Raw genomic sequence first — 17,904 nt, 5'->3', positions numbered from 1 at the left:
CCAAACCCCCGCAACTGGAGAACTTGAGACCAATTTTCCTAATCTCATGCGTAGGGAAGGTGATGGAGCACGTAATTCAGGCCAGATTAACGTGCTTCATGAAGCAAAACAATCTGTAGCCGCACGAGACGGTCGGTTTCCGACCACACTTGTGCACGGAGGGCGTGATGCTGCGACTGAAACATGATGCAATAGGTTCGCGATCGAAAGACGCCAAAGTAATCCCGGGCCTAGACCTCACCAAGACCATAGACAATGTCAGATACGACGCTTTTCTCGAAGGGCGCGCAGGACTCGCACTCGGGTAGTGAACGTACAACTACATCAAAGACTTCTTATCGAGTAGAAAGAATGCATGACATTTCAAACTTTTGAGTCTCCCACGATAGAGTTACGAAGCAAAGGCACACCGCAGGGCTCAGCGCTCTAGCCTTTGGCTCATTCCACGCCAAACGCCCCAGACGCTGCGCTCGAACATCTCCAATTTGTTCAAAAAAATTATGAAAACTTATCCTACTGTGCGTAATCAAAACCTTAAATCGACAAAAATTCTTTCGCGACGGGAGGACCATTCAAATATTTAGAAAAGGCGAGAAACCAGGCACTGCTCAGTAATAATAAAAAATTCAACATTTTAGAAAACACTTCCCCATTGTTTTCATTAACATTTACATGGATTCCAATATAATTCGAAGCATGCCCCTTTATGCTGTATAAGTATTTTAAAAAATCGAAGAAACGTATGAAAATGTATCATTTTTGTCGTTTTTTGTTTTACATATCAACTTTCTCTCGGTAATTCGAAAATAGCCGCTTTGTTTCTCTGGATGTCTAGTATTTATAATAAATCTTACAGGTAACGAAACTGCGTGCTTCAAAAGAAAAAAAATTGTAAAGTTGCACAAAGGGCGTTCTGTAACAAATACGGTCTTTAATATGGTATTTAAGTAAGCATAAAGACAATAGCAGTTTATGTAGAATGGTTTAACGCCTTTCATTTCTGAATTTATCGAGGTAATTTGTGTTTAAAGTGAGCTAACAATTTTTGAATTTGAGCTCTTGCGCCGAAAGTTGCGTAGTCTCTCAACGCCTCTTCCCCGCAGAACACGCCACCTGGCATGGCACGACACTTATTGCCAGAGAAACACTTCAGTTTGCCGTCGTTCGCTATCGTGAATGTTTAGGGCTGGAGCTAAAGAAGATATCGCGTCCCATTCGACGGATGACATCCAGTAAACATCGTTTTTGTTATCGAAGTTCGAACAGACCCGATTTGGTGTGGGGCTGCGAAGAGAAGAAAAAATTGCTGGTAGTTTAGCTCTGGTTAACCCTGGTCGAAAGCGAAAAGCTATCTCCCTGGCTACGTTTGTGGTCGAGCAACTGGCGGTTTCCACATTTTTTTTTATTTGTTAAGCGTCTTGCTTTCATCAAAACTACAATAAAGGTGCTCACACAAGACACTGTATATCTAATATAGCTTCGGTGACATTTAGAACTGTATTATTGCTCGTTGTGTGCGGAAATATGGAACCAAATTCGGTTGCAAATGACGCCCAAACCCTGCAGATAATTTCTGAAAGCCAAATTTAAAAAAAAATGTTTTTTGCGGAAGGAATTGGCGCAATGTGAGGCAGGCCTCATTTCTTTTTCTTAAAACCAACTTTGATTTTCCTACGCTTACGAGGTGGTTCGGGTGTCCACCGAGATATGTGAGACAGGCGTCATTTTGTTTCCTTAAAATCAATTTTCATTTCATTTTCCTTCCCTTACAGGTGCGTTTCAGGAGTCAAACGAGATAGTGAGATACGCGTCATTTACTTGTTTGACCTACAGCTATATTCAAGGTCAAAATTGCAGCCCCGCTGACGGCTAGAAAAGCTGGCGTAGTGAAGCTTTTCGCTTCAAAACAAGGGTACTCGGCGTGCTGTTTGCTATGGACCACGAGGACGGATGACCAGCTGGCATGGCAGGCGTATAATAATAATAATTGTTTTTTTTTAGGAAAGGAAGTGGCGCAGTATCTGTCTCATATATCGTTGGACACCTGAACCGCGCCGTAAGGGCAGGGATAAAGGAGGGAGTGAAAGAAGAAAGGGGTGCCGTAGTGGAGGGCTCCGGAATAATTTTGACCACCTGGGGATCTTAAACGTGCACTGACATCGCACAGCACACGGCCGCCTTAACGTTTTTCCTCCACCAAAACGCAGCCACCGCGGTCGGGTTCGAACCCGGGAACTCCGGATCAGCAGTCGAGCGCTGTAACCACTGAGCCACCGCGGCGGGTCTGCCAGATGTATGAAAACTCATTTATTTACATCCGAATAAGATCGCGAACAGCGCGCGTCTCGGAGCGCATGCGAAGGAGCGAAGTGCACACCTGCGGCGAGTAACGCGAGACGCTCTGGCGGTGAACGCGGCCCGCTCGCTCGTAGCTGCGTCACTCGCATGAAGGTGCTTCGCCAGCATAGTGGCCCGTCTACAGTTGTCGATGGAGTATTAATGCAGAAATTGCACTGATTAAGTAAAATAAAACCAAGACATCACATCGGAAACAATCGGGCATGAGCCTCTGACGGCCACAAGGGTCAGATACCACGACGTGGTGCTGCTGCGTGGCGGATGGTTTCAACGTCGGATCGTTCTGGTCATTTCTAGATCGGCGTCTCACACGTTCATGCTGGTGCTTACGTCTGTCGTGGCGGTGACTAGAATTACTGACTGTGACAGAACCACACCGAACAACTAAAGCTAATACGGTAGCAAGGCGGGCGAGTCGGTGATACATATTTGAAATTATACAGCGCGGAAAACGGGGACTTTAGGGACAGCGCTTGTCCTGTGTTTTCTACACTAAAGTCTCCGTTTTCCGCGCTGTATAATTTCAAAAATTATAGTTAACTTCGGTGTGTGCCGCCTCGTGCGCGTTAAGAAAATCTTTTCCCACGTATACCTGTTCGAATACTCAACGTTGCCATGCTTGCCTGCAGTGCAAGAACTCTACATTTCGTCTGACCAGAGTGTCAGTAGTGTCCTGCTCTGCGGTGAAGAGACGTAAAGAGACAACGGAACCTTCGGCGCGAGAGGTCAAATTCCAAAATTCTTTTCTTGCTTTAAACAAAAATTACCTCAATACATGTTTCAGAGATGAAAGGAATTAGACTTCTCTAGGTAACCCGCTATTGTTTGTATTTTTACTTGAACCACCTGAGAGCAAAATTAACGAGTGTTTTTGGCTCAATACGCCATTTTTGCAACTTTAGTGTTTTACTTCTTTAATTCTTAAAATTTACTTTTCTCCCACGACACTTCGACGTTTTAAGCTGAATAAAGGCACGTGTATTGAATGCACACTTCTTAAAACGTATCTTCGACATATTTATTGAGATTTTCATGTGTAATAATGGGCATGTTAATTACACATTTCGCATTCAAGCGAGCGCCAGATTTTCTCCGTTTCCAGTAAACTTCCACCGTGCTTGGCGTACAGTCATAGATAGCGTCTTCATGACGCACCCAGAGCTAACCCGTTTCGGAATGTACGGCGCTGACCTAGCAGATGGCTTATGGGGCGTACCGCACATAGTTTTCGCGTTTCCAAACTTAAAGAAACCTAAGTGCAGCTCGTAATTTCTCATATCGATGATCACATCAGCGCCAATAAATAGAAAATGTTAGCGAAAACATTAGGGGAATCCATGCTAGTGCACATGCGCCTAGAGCAAATGGCCTTTCTTTGTAGGGGTCACTAGGCGACATAAACCCGTTAGGGGGCCCCGCAACGTTTTGGGGCCCCCTAACGCAGCAATAAGTCAGGCAATCTTTTACTGTCGGGCGAAGCGGGGGCCGCTCGTCTGACTATCCATTTCTCGTTGCCGCTTCACATTGGCGGATGATGAATGCTGCACGAAGCTTTCTATTCTTTAAATCATGCCCGCAAAACAAAATCATCAAATAAAGCGTGTTAAATTTAAGATTGCGTCTGGATGTGTACGGTTGCCAGGCTTAGTCAGGAAGCATAGACTGGGTGGCGTGTAGATAAGGGCTGATAAAGCGTGGAATGTTGAAACAGCTGCCCACGCTGTGGCACTGCATCGGACATTGCGATGTGCGACACCTGATGTGGGTGTGCCCCTCAAATACTCCTGTTAGAAAACGGCTCCACATGAAGGCGGGCCTGCGATGAAAGTACGAACGTGATTATGAGAAGCGGGCAGCGCACAATAATTACACCGGCTATCTTTTCGCCTACATCAGCAAAACTCCACTTCTAACTTTCTATATCCTTCATACCATTCCGCTTTTTTCAACTTAAACCTAGTGGCACACTTCTGGAATGAAGAATACATCTTGGCGATGTTTGATTAAAAAAGAGATTACAATGTTTAATTTTATATACATTTTTATATTTTCTGCTTTTTGTCTAAACCTAACGATATATTTTGTAAATAAAATAACGCTTGAGGGAAGCTCTTGTGAGTTCACACGCCAAGGGCGCCGTAAAATGAAAATGAAAATTGGTTTGGTTTGGTTTATGGGGGTTTAACGTCCCGAAGCGACTCAGGCTATGAGAGACGCCGTAGTGAAGGGCTCCGGAAATTTCGACTATCTGGGGTTTTTTAACGTGCACTGACATCGCACAGCACACGGGGAAAATGAAAATTGGGTTTTAGGAAATGAAGCAGTAACTGTCTCACATATCTCGGATTAGCCTTGCTTATTCTGCCGGCAATTGCTCCACCGTAGCGTAATTTATATGTTAATAATGACCTAAAACCTGTCGGATCTCCCCGCTATGCGCAAAGGCACTTATAAAAGTACATGTCCTACTCCCCCAGTCACCACATGTGCACACATTCACTCACAGCAGAACATAGTCCACCCCAAGAGTCACGATCTATGCACATATTCAGTCACAGCAGAACATAGACATAAAACATAGTCATAGTAGAACATATTAGTAGCATACAACTCAAGTCCACTGACAGATCTCGGTGGACACCTGAGCCGTGCCGTAAGGGAAGGAATAGAAAAGGGAGTTAAAGAAGAAATGACAAAAGAGGTGTCTTAGTGGAGGTCTCCGGAATAATTTCGACCACCTGAATGTCTTTAACGTACACTCACATCACGGGCGTCTTTTGCGCTTCGCTTCCATCGAAACGCGTCGGCGGTGACTCGGAGGAGGCAGGTTGCAAAGTGGGAGTGCCTGAGCTTATTGCCCTTTACAGTCACTTTAACTGCAAATGTACCAGAACCGTTGGAGCCGCCTCGCCATATTTGTTTCAGTGCAGCCGACGCGCCTGCCGCCGAGCAAGTTAGTCATGGCTGCGCAAATAGGGGTGCTCTGAATGGGCGAATTTCCTTCCAATTTATTCCAATTTATTCACTTATACAAAAGTGAAGACCTTTTTCTGGTTTCGTCATGACTGCATGACATTCGAACACTACGTTAGCTATTAAAGTTCATGAGGGTTATTCTGCTCATATGAACTCGTAATTTCTCATGTTTTCTTGAAATAAGGTTTGATTCCTTAAATTTCTGTACAGTAAACTATAGAAGCTAGAAACAAGACATGAAGCCAGCGTCCAAATTGGCATTTTTTCTCTCATGAGCCCGTAATTTTGTGTGCATGCGTGCGGAATGTCGAAGTCAATAATGTTCAGGGAGGAATATAAACGTAATAAAGCATCAGAAAAATTGTGCAAGTTTATTTCACACTATTTCTGCAACAGCAGCTCGCATTCCAACGATCTTATAGGCACATTTGATTTTGCATTGAGCGCCTTTGATTAGGAGTGCAGTGGTCCTGCAGAAGGAATGAATTAGTAACCATTATATATGCCAGTTGCTAGCTCCGGTAACAAATATTGCATGACTGCGTAAAATCCGCCGATACTAGTAGTGTTAAATTTTTTAACGAAATGCCCAACATATCTCACTGCACAATAAATATAATAATGATGAGTATCTGCGCAGGAAGCACGTATTAACTTTGGCACACATGAATGTGGGTGACTACTTCCTGGAATTTGTGAGGATCGTAAATCTGTACAACAATAAAACAGAACCGCGGTATGTAGTCGTTGAGACGTCTCTAAAAAAGCAGGCCGTTGACCCCATTGCTCGTGCCGGAAATGGTAACGTAGCGTTAATGGCTTGCACAAACGATAATCTCGTAGCAATCGGGACGTCTAAGAGAACACATTTTTTCTAATGAACGGGCATTACTTGGCTCGCTGAGGGAGAAAACCATCGTAGCCAGAATGCCGTAGCAGGCACATGTGGCACAAATGAGGCACGCGAATGAATTCATCACCCTTCCAGATGTGTCAATGCCGCCCAGGCAAGGGAGGGAAACCTTCTTCCTAACACTACCGAGTGCAACTGACTGACCCCCTCAGAGAAGAGCAAGTTGACTTCCGCAATTATAGAAAAGAAATTTGGGGGTGTCCCTGCTCCTTCCTGGGGTCGCTATACAATATCCCCTCACTATTACAAGAAAACGAACAAAGCTGAGGGGCTCTAATGTCACTATTGGAGTGGCTGGGGCCCACTCCAAAAGTTAACACCCCCTCCACCACAAGTACTGGGTGAGATGCGACTGTCCCATCTGATTTGGCGTGGCCATCACTAGGTAGACGCAGAACAAGACAGAAGAGAAAGGAGGCTTCAGTCAAAAACGCACGTCCAAAGCCAACGATCATCGGCACGGTGCGTGCCCCTATAAACTTAAGACTCGCCTTTCCAATCGATGCAATCACCACTTCGCGAGGAAACGGAATCGACTTGCCGTCCGAGAACATTGAACTCAAAGTAGATGAAGTAAGATACGCATCAACCTGCTACTTTGAGTACAAAGCCATGGTACTGTTGGCCAGCTTTTCCCTGCGGGCGTCGTTGCTGAAGCCAATGGACGACGAGAATGAATAAGGTGCAACGCGGTTCAGTCATCTGTCGGACAACGACTACAACATCCCCCGAAAGCATGAAGTGGAATTTTCCTACGAACCCGACGAAGCAATGTCGCGTCAATACCATGCTGCCGCTCGTGCTGAAAAGTGGTGTCATAGAAAAAAAGAAAGCTAAACGGAATGAAGATGAAACACTACTTTTAAAAGAACTCAAATAAAACTCAGCTGACACACCGTAATTTGGCAGGTTTGTTGCCTTGCATTCTCATGACCCCAAAAGCTGCAACATTACTCACATAAACAATGCAGCGGCACTAATCACAGCAACACTAGCAGCAACACTAAACTCAGCGACATACCTCAGTGGCACAGTGCCAAAAGTAATGCTCTCGCATTTGCACATCATAAGAATTGTTTAGGTATCCCAACTATTTTCTTTTCTGTACATACGCGTTGAGGTGAGTTTCCACCTTCAGCATGGAATGAGGCTACAACTGTGAGGTGCACTGAACGGAAACGCACAAAAACCATTGCGCAGCCAGCAACCTGTAGGTATAAACAAATGAGGTTAATAAAGAAGGACAGGACCGCCAAATAAGCTCTCATAATAGAAGGTTGGCAAAACAATGCACAAGTTTGAGCCTGCTATCGCGTGAGACCCTCGCCTGAAAGGTCACCGTGCTCAATGTTCCGAGTGCCCAGCGACGTAGTACGTGAGACAAACGAAGAATTTCGCTAGAAAGAATGAAGAAGTGTTATTCAGAAATAAGGTGAAGCGAGTTTTCTGATGCATGCGACCACAATATTGAATTCGACGGATCTATTGGGCTCGGGATGAAAGAAATCCAGCGAACGTGAAGAATGTTGCTTCTTGAGTAGTGGCTATTTAGCAGGAGAGGGAGAATATTGATTGTTCTTAACGGTCTCTTGGTTATATTCAGTGTTCAAAATCGTGGCCACATCTACACGGTTATTAAAGCACGAGGAGGAAGTAGACATATAGGTTGGGAGATGATGCGTCTTTTTGCCATAATTTGTTTGACATTCCTGTGATTATTTATCAGTGTTTCCCGAAATAGACAAACTTTTGCTGAATGACTTTGTTTGAGACTAATAATGCATTGGGTTTTATGTTCTGAATTCACGCAGCTACCCTTCTATGACGTCTCCCATATTGCAAACCTTTTTTCACATCCAGAGCACCATGGCGCATGAACTTTAAACAAAATTTTTAGGGCGCACTTAAGCAGCGCCGTAGGCACACTCGCAGCGATGGCGTAGAGGTAGAACATCCACCTCGCGTGCAAGTAGACCGGGGTTCAAATCCTGGTGCCGCGCAATTCTCCACCGGGTTTAAAAAAAAAATCCGTGTGTCGATGGAATTGCATAACCAGGCCTGGAGTGCGGCCTGATCTCGGTGACCAGAACCGATAACGCACTCTCATACCAGAGCACGATTTGGCAACCCTGGTGTAGTACTTGGCCACAACCTTCTATGATCAAACCAATTAACCCTCGGCCCTCAGTCCCCAGCGGCTGCGGAGCAACTGACCACGGCGGCGGTCAGACCTGTGACGCAGCGGAGGGTGGGTGCTAAGAATCTCTGGCTCCGGACAGGCCGCCATTGGAATCTGAACCTGGCAACGTTTAACGCTAGAACTTTAGCTAGTAAGGCTAGCCTAGCAGTGCTGTTTGAGGAACTAGCGGGAATTAAATGGGATGTGATAGGGCTTAGCGAAGTTAGGAGGACAGGTGAGGCGTATACAGTACTAAAGGACGGACACATACTGTGCTATCGCGGGTTAGAGGATAGACGAGAACTTGGTGTGGGATTCCTCATTAATAAGGATATAGCTGGCAACGTAGAGTTCTACAGTATTACCGACAGGGTAGCAGCTATAGTAATTAGGCTGAATAGGAGGTACAAGCTGAAAGTGGTGCAGGCCTACGCACCCACATCCAGCCATGATGACCAGACCGTTGAAAGTTTCTATGAGGACGTAGAATCGGCAATGAATAAAGTAAAATCGCTGTACACTGTACTGATGGGCGACTTCAATGCGAAGGTGGGCAAGAAGCAGGCTGACGACCACGCGGTGGGTGACTATGGGATAGGCTCTAGAAATAGAAGGGGAGAGTTATTAGTCGAATTCGCGGATAGAAATAATTTACGGATCATGAATACCTTCTTCCGCAAACGAGAAAACAGGAAGTTGACCTGGAAGAGGCCCAATGGCGAGATTAAAAATGAAATCGATTTCATACTATGCGCTAAACCTGGCATCATTCAGGATGTGACCGTCCTCGGAAAGGTGCGTTGTAGCGACCACAGAATGGTAAGGTCTAGAATTAGCTTAGCCTTGAAGAGGGATCGGAAGAAGCTAGTGAAGAAGAAGACCATTAACGAGTTAGCCGTAAGAGGGAAAGCACAGGAGTTTAGGATAGCGCTGCAAAACAGATATTCGGCTTTAACTGAGGAAGATGATCTTGATGTTCATTAAATGCACAATAATCTGACATCAATAATTACGGAGTGCGCAGTAGAAGTAGGCGGTAGGACAGTTCGAAAGAATACCGGGAAGCTATCTCAGATGACGAAAGATCTGATTAAGAAGCGCCAAAACATGAGGGCATCTAACCCTACCGATAGAATAGAACTAACGGAGCTATCAAAGTTAATAAATAAGCGGAATGTAGCCGACATAAGGAAGTTTAATATGGAGAAAATTGAGCATGCTATAAAGAACGGAGGTAGCCTAAAAACAGTGAAGAGGAAACTAGGCATAGGTAAAAGCCAGATGTATGCATTAAGAGACAAGCAGGGCAATGTCATTAGCAATATGGATAAGATAGTTAACGTAGCCGAAGAGTTCTACACAGACCTGTACAGTAGCCAATGTAATCAGAGCGTTAATGAGAAAGACAGCAGTGCACAGCAATGCGTCATCCCGCCAGTAACGAAAGATGAAGTAAAGAAAGCCTTAGAAACAATGAAAAGGGGAAAAGCAGCTGGGAAGAATCAGGTAACAGCAGATCTGCTGAAAGATGGAGGGGACATCGTGCTAGAAAAACTAGCCACCCTGTATACGCAATGCCTTATGACCTCGACTGTACCAGAAGCTTGGAAGAATGCAGACATTATCTTAATTCATAAGAAGGGAGACGCCAAGGACTTGAAAATTTACAGGCCGATCAGCTTACTATTCATTGCCTACAAAGTATTTACTGAGGTAATCGCTAATAGAGTGAGGGCCACGTTAGACTTTAATCAACCAAATGATCAGGCAGGCTTTCGAAAAGGATATTCCACAATAGATCATATTCACACTATCAATCAGGTGATAGAGAAATGCGCAGAATATAATCAACCTCTGTATACAGCTTTCATTGATTACGAGAAAGCATTCGACTCAGTGGAAACCTCAGCAGTCATACAGGCATTGCGTAATCAGGGGGTAGAAGAGCCTTATGTCAAAATACTGGAAGATATATATAACAACTGCACAGCCACTATAGTCCTCCATAAAGTCAGCAATAAAATTCCAATAAGGAAGGGCGTCAGGCAAGGAGACACGATCTCGCCAATGCTGTTCACCGCATGTTTACAGGAGGTATTTCGAGGCCTGAATTGGGAACAGTTGGGAATAAGAATAAATGGTGAATACCTAAATAATCTGCGATTCGCTGATGACATTGCCTTGCTGAGTCACTCAGGTTGTGAACTGAAAATCATGATCAATGAGTTAGACAGGTATAGCAGAACGATGGGTCTAAAAATTAACATGCAGAAAACCAAGGTAATGTTCAACAGCCTAGCAAGGAAACAGCAGTTCACAATCGGCAGCGAGAGCCTAGAAATTGTGACGGAATACGTGTACTTAGGGCAGGTAGTGACAGCTGATCCGGATCATGAGAGGGAGATAGCTAGAAGGATAAGAATGGGGTGGAGCGCATATGGCAAATTCTCGCAGATCATGAGTGGCAGTTTACCAATTTCCCTCAAGAGAAAAGTGTACAACAGCATAACCTTACCGGTACTCACCTACGGGGCAGAAACGTGGAGGCTAACGAAAAGAGTTCAGCTTAAGTTAAGGACAACGCAGCGAGCCATGGAAAGAAAAATGATAGGTGTAACGTTAAGAGATCGGAAGCGGGCAGAGTGGGTGAGCGAACATACACGGGTTAATGACATCCTAGTCGAAATCAAGAGGAAGAAATGGGCTTGGGCAGGGCAAGTAATGCGAAGGCAAGATAGCCGCTGGTCCTTAAGGGTAGCGGAGTGTATTCCAAGAGAAAGTAAGCGGAGCAGGGGGCGGCAGAAGGTTAGGTTGGCGGATGAGATTAAGAAATTTGCAGGCAAAAGGTGGATGCATCTGGCAAAGGATAGGGTTAATTGGCGAGACATGGGAGAGGCCTTTGCCCTGCAGTGGGTGTAGTAAGGCTGATGATGATGATGATGATGATGATGAAGCAGCGCCGTAACGGTATGACGCGACACCGAAATAGCTTAATGCTTAAATACAGAAAGCAATTCTCTACTTTAAATTGAAAGATCACTGACAGCTCTCTTACAGATCCTGGCGCAGTGCTACAGCGATTAAGCGATATATCACTGCTTGGGATGGCACGTGCTCCTAACGGCGGGCCTTGTACGGCTTGTTCTTCTTTCTGATAAGAACTGTTGATTGGAAGCTGGTACGTGCGGTTAAAAATTACTGTATTATGATAATGTACTGCAATTGATATGTGTCGACGAGAGAGCGTTAAATTCCCCGTGGACTAGAAAATCAGGTGTCGACGTTGTGGTCGTCGGCGTTGTGAGCAAAAATCACTAGCATGACTCTGGCAGGTGATGCCCAGAGAGCAAACTAGGAGGCAGGTGGGCTAGCTAGATCACAATAACTTGCAGCGTCCTTACAGCCTATCCACAGGATAATGAGCAAACTGGCCACTTTGGCACGTGTGAGTGGAATTGAAGATTGGTCGCATGGAAAGACCAATCTGGATGGCCCAAGCACTTGCCATTACAGGACAGTGGCGCATCGCTTAACCGCTGCACCACTGTGCAAGGAGGTGCATAAGGACTCCCACGGATTTATGAATGTGAAGTAGGGACTGGCCTCCTGCATATACGGGAATTAACCGAGTACGGAATGGCATCATATTCTGAAGGCGGTGCTGAAGGGTTCGTCCCAATGTTTCGTTATAAAGCCCATCTTCCCTGTGTAGTTAAGTGTGAAGTTTCCATGGAAACTGGTCAATTTACTCCTCAGCCAATTTCATTTATGATGGGTATGTGGGCAATTTCGCACGAGTTATCAAACTCGAAAGTACTGGGCTATACACAATACATCTTACCGCCACTATTTATTCCCGTAATTTTATTATATAGTTACAGTGATTAAACGTATGATATCTACGTACGGTGGCAGAGGACAGGTATCGTTCCGACTGAAAGTCTATTCCCAAGTAGTGGTGATTTTACTTCTAGACCTAAGAGTAATCTCCCAGTGACTTTATTCCCCTCAACAGTTTCACAATGAGTAAAATTCACGGATAGAACTTTATTCTTCTCGATGTTTTGCTCCAAACGCCCATGGCTAGGAAGCTGTCAGCAAGTAAAAGAGGAAATGCCGCGTTTCCTTGGTGTTCATCCGTTGCTTACAAAGAGGTAAAACAATAGGGAGTTGGCCAAGGGCTCCACTCGTGAACATCAGCCCTAAAGGGTGCTTTACACGCTCCTCCTTCTCGATATGATGCGTTGAGGGCTTGCGCAGACATCCATTTCGATGGGCTCTTCATCCTCCTCATATTCTTCGTCGTCCAAGATGTCGCCGATCGTGAGGAAAGAGCGGATGTGATCCAGCAATTCGGGCCTGAGTGAATCCAGCTGAGGCGGCTCTCTAGTACCCTCGGTGTATGCTCCAGGCTGGGGGGGATTGCAGACAAGTTCCTCGTGCACGATGCCAACAAGGCTCCAGAACTGTCATTAACAAAAAATGAAAAATAGCACATCTATATGCAAAACTGGCTGGTGGTCAACGTGGCTTGAACATGATTGTACGAGTGAAAGCTCTCTTAAGCATGTCTCCACTGTCTCAAATCAAATGTCAAGATCAAGGGTCAGGGGTGAAGGTCAGGTACCTAATGGTTATTGTCATGATCACGTGCTCGTACTGACATAGCTTGTGCCATACCACCACGCATTTAAGTTAGGTTTGACCTTGTGGGGCATCTAAGGTCATTTTTGTGTGCCCGCTGTCTCAAATTCATAGTCAAAGCCAACGGTCGAGGCGAAGGGTCAAGGTTGGGTACACAATGGTAATAGCCATATGATCAGACGGTCGCACTACCATAGCTAGGCCCATAACACCGCGCAGTTATGCTCGATTTATCTTTGTCAGGCATTGAAGGTCACTGTCTCATCCATATCTAAATCGGAAGAGCTCTCGCTCTCTAAGGTAAATCATCTTCCATACGGAAGCAACATGTCTACAACACCATTAATTTTCGCAGGACGTGACAACATAGCCTGCCTATTTAGCGAGTTGCAGGCGGATCTCTGCGGATTCTATGTGGCGGGAATTATGGATATTTTACAAAACTTCCGGTTTTGTTTGTTTCTCGGACAGATTTAAATTGACGGAATAGGAAGTAATTACTTGAAGTACGACTACACTTTAAACGGATACATTACAACTCATGAGTAGTACTACTGTCTCTCCTATTGAAACGTAGGGGCAGTTAAGTCATTTTAATCGCCTAGCCATTTCGGGTTATGTCGTTTTTGCTGCGTGTCGCTACCGACGCTCTAGGGCAAATCTGAAGAGCTGCTTCTGAAAAGATAAAATGCAGATGGAAATTCCGGCTTCGTGCCTAGCCTCTTTAATAAATTCAGGCGTCAGGTCAGCAGCAAGCGTGAATCGTTATGCTCTTTGACTGGACAGCCCCGTAAGTTTTGTGTTTTACAATGGCACATGCTCACCAGTGAGCATGCACGGCGTAACCTTCGCATCCTCGGCAGCCATGCGCGCCGAACAGGATTGCTTCTAATTCAACGACTCGCCCACTGCCGTCGCAACTGAGCTGCACGAGAAGGAGCAGCTACCGGAATCGGCGGCGGGGATCAATGCGTGTACATTGCTTTGCTGAATATCTTAGGTGATCGAATTTTTGCTCTCCGCCGAAATGAGAAATTTGCTGCTTCGGAACGGTAATCTGCTTCTCTGCTTAAGCATACTTTTCGCCGCTGTTGTCCTTTCACGCCTATGTCCAATGCGCCTATGTCCAATGCGAGTACTTGGTCATACGATGAAGCAGTGGGAAAGATTTTACCTGATCCTGCGTTTTATACCTCCCAATAAGCTCTGAACCAGCCAGACCTCATGGATAAACGACGTAAACCACCGGGCACCCACGATGCATGCACTGGATTTGCAAACGCTGTAGTTCTTAGCCTCGTACTCACAGTATAACGTTTGCTTATGTATATTCGCAACCAAAAAAAGAAAAACTGACGATCTTGAGTTAACCACAATAGCCGAACTGTCTAGCGCAAAATAATAGGCATAACAGAAGAATCGTAAGTCTCCAAGCAAGATCCTATAAAAGGTCATGTAACTGATACTTTATTTTTATAAAGAACGAATTCGTTGCCTGTGCCCGGAGAAAACGACGCAGACGTAGCATTTGAGACATGAATGCACCAGTTTGTAATAAAGCGCTAAATTTTTGTGCGCCATTCGATGCGGTTAATTGAAATTGCGTCTCAGAACGGCTTTGCAAGGCAGCAGCTGTCGGCGCGCCTGAGCAAATGTGCCAATGTGATTAACTCCTTTGGCTATCTCGCCTGCGTACAGCGTATGGCACATAACGAGCACGGAGTGCTTCTTGGGTGCAGCGCGCTGGTTAGTTTGAACAGGTAACGATTAGTGGCTTCGGTGCTCGAAGACAATTTTCTTCTCCACAACGCTGCCATGGTCAAACAGCTTTCACCGGGTACGAACTGCCAGAAAGGCTATGACTGACGTAGCCCCAATCAGGCTGTTTTGCAGTTTTCATTGCTAAAGAAAGAACCATTAAAGTCGTCGCCACTGGAGCGAAAGCAAAAATGAAGAAGACCAGATTTATTTTGCGATGAAGCAGTTGAGGCAACTTTTTATCGAATGCTCAAATTGCTGTTTGGTAGCCCTCGGTATCCAAACTAATTTTCCACTACACATGGCCGTCACATAGTCTACTGTTATCACCAGCGCGTAAATGTGCCATGCGGGCTGCAAACCAAACATTCACGACACAAATCATAGCCCCGCGTATGCTTCCACCGAGCGTTTTAACGACCCCAGTAGAGAGATAGTGGCGCTAAATATTCTGTAATGCTGTCGACTAGTGCTTTGCTCCAATATTCCCACCAAGACCGAATTCTCGGCAACACGGAAAATAACGCGCTCGCGTTAGCGAAGCTTTTGTTATTTGTCGATATACACACGCTGTTATCGATGTATAGAAGAGGCTTTTATGAAAAATGGAAAATTTGATTGCTTTAGATTTGCCTCTCTATATCTGCAAGTCCACACGGTGAAACAGCCTATCCTGCAACTTAGCAGAGTTTTGTTTGATGCCACACTAGGTAGGGATATGATTGTCGTAGATTTCACTATTTTCTATAAGAAAATACAGGGACTAGACTTGCATTGCCATGATTCCTCATTAGAGCACTCGGATAGATGTACAGCAAGTGATAATATTTTCAAGCACTTGCTGCATCAAAGCTATCATGTGACACCAAATCTCACAGGACTGCAGAATGGCAGCACTCTTACACAGTAGCGAATCCTTCGCTGGCTTTCCTGAATGCGAATCGCTGCTTGATATGCGGAAAGATATCCAATTTGCTCAAGTTTTTTGGGGAGCTGCGGGTGCCACGACACCTTCTCAAAAGCTCCCGCATTGCGTTTCACCAAGTAGCCCAGAGCGAAATGGGCCGCGCACTGCAAGAGGCCGTAGTTCCGCCGCACCTGCACAGAATGAAGATTTATGAGATGCGGCCGCCAACGCCCAAGGTCCTGTTGCCACCACCGGTGTGACGTGTTCGTATGAAACCATCTAGAAAGCATGCACTCGCTTCAGATCTGAAACAAACGGAATACCGAGCAAGTACAAAAGAGGATGGAATGTTGGAGCTAAACGTTCATCGCTTATCACATTTTGTCCTTAGTTCGTGCTTGGTGAAATATTTTTGGGGAATCCCCCAAGGTGGAGTAGATTTGTAATAAGGGTGTAATTACTGATTGACATCCTCCCGAGCGAGCTGTACGGCTACAAAAGTAGCCGTATGGCTGCGCTCGGGTGGATATCAATGAGTAATTACTCCCTTATTATAGGTTCGTGTTTGCGAGGTGCCACACGACGTTCCTTCACCTCGTCGATTACTTATGAACGTAAATCACTTTCTTGAAACACGTTGAGTTTTCTTTTACTTCCCGTTGAAACGAATACTGCGCAATTCAGAAATCTTTACTGTAGGCTTTACGACCAACCCCGAGGGCTGAAGATTCAATATCAACCACCGTAGCTCAGTTGATAGAGCACAGGATGCGAAAGTTGAAGGTCGTTAGTACGAATACCACTGGTGGCATGTGGAATAGTTTCTTGTGTTTTCTAATCAATTTTATTTCAAACTAAATTACATCACCGATGCCCGGTTTATCAACACATATAAGGAAATGACCGTCGATATACGTAGTTGAGCGGAATTCAAATTATCTATGCTGGCGCTGTGTCACTTATTTTTAGTTATGTATAGTTAACCTGCCATATCTACTTTGGGGAGGTATCACAACCTGCCAGGTATGTCCACACAAGCGCGTGCACACACACAGACCACGGCAGGTTGGCCGAAGCCATTAGTGCTAAATGATGCAGGCAATGGTCCCTAGCGTATTATAAATATAAAAAACTCCTAAGCTTTTCTTTGTTTTGGAGGCTGTTGGTTTCGTTTGTAGGTGTGTAGGCCTCAGGTTGCTTTTCGTACATTTTGCAAGCATGCAAATATATAGAAAACCTGAGTCTTCATTCCTGACAGTAATGCCCGTTTTGAACGGGAAATGAGATTTTACGTGCTGACGGCACTCCCGGAACAACCCCACTAAAACAACGGCAAGAAAGAAAAAAACTACAACAATGTAGTTACATCTGGCAGAATTTTAGGATATGCGATTCTAAAGCTAAAATAAAATGATTCTCCTGATGCTTTGTGACCGCAAACGAAGGAACAGCTTAAAAAACAAAAAGAACATTTATCTCAGTTGCGAAAAATAATACCAGACCACAGTTTTGGAAATAACAGAGCAAGCTGTGCTCTGTGCCACGTTTCTTGTAGGATAAGTGAAGATTAAAATCCTACTTTAAACCTACGCGATTCATCTGGAAGCTGGTGGAATAGTGCTGCAACGTGGAGCTCGTGGCACTTGAGCAGCAAGTGAATAGCTCGAGGATTTAAAATAAATCTTGTGTTCATTGGGCAATCCTTTCCCTCAAAAACAAACTCGACGTTGATCGTTACAGTGATACCGGTACTTTAAGCCGCGCTCAATTTAAAGCTGACAGACATTTAGTGGCAAGCCTTCTAAAGCACGCACGGCAGCTTCTCATTATCATCAGCGACTACGCGCACTGCAAGGCCAAGCCCTTTCCCATATCTCTCTAATTAACGCTGTCATTTGCCAGCTGCGAAACCCTATCTCCTCTGATTTCATGATATCATCCGCTCTCCTAACTTTCTGCCTCCCCCTCCTACGCTTTCTTTCTCTTTAAATCACTCTGTTATACTTGAAGGCCAGCGGCTATCTTGCCCTCTCATTACATGCCCTGCTGAAGCCATTTCTTCCTCACGATATCGACTAGGGTGTCATTAACCCGCTTTTGTTCCCTCACCCAATCTTCCCGCTTCCAGTCCCTTAACGTTACAGGTATAATTTTTCTTTCCATTGCTTG

At 45.1% G+C, this 17,904-nt stretch overlaps 1 protein-coding gene across 1 annotated transcript in view; it reads right to left on the bottom strand.

Moving 5' to 3' along the window:
- Positions 1 to 12,466: 12,466 nt before the first annotated feature.
- LOC144129637 (uncharacterized) overlaps positions 12,467 to 17,904 on the bottom strand; it is a 75,447-nt gene continuing 70,009 nt past the window's right edge. Inside the window, exons 8-9 of the mRNA XM_077663754.1 lie at positions 15,732 to 15,926; positions 12,467 to 12,892 (exon numbers count right to left, since the gene is read on the bottom strand). Of these exons, the coding sequence (XP_077519880.1) occupies positions 12,641 to 12,892; positions 15,732 to 15,926 (447 nt within the window). The 3' untranslated portion in view covers positions 12,467 to 12,640. The remainder of the gene's footprint in view (positions 12,893 to 15,731; positions 15,927 to 17,904) is intronic.

Source organism: Amblyomma americanum, chromosome 4 (assembly GCF_052857255.1).
Source record: "Amblyomma americanum isolate KBUSLIRL-KWMA chromosome 4, ASM5285725v1, whole genome shotgun sequence".
Taxonomy (NCBI): Eukaryota; Metazoa; Arthropoda; class Arachnida; order Ixodida; family Ixodidae; genus Amblyomma; species Amblyomma americanum.
This window is presented reverse-complemented; position numbering and strand designations above follow the sequence as displayed.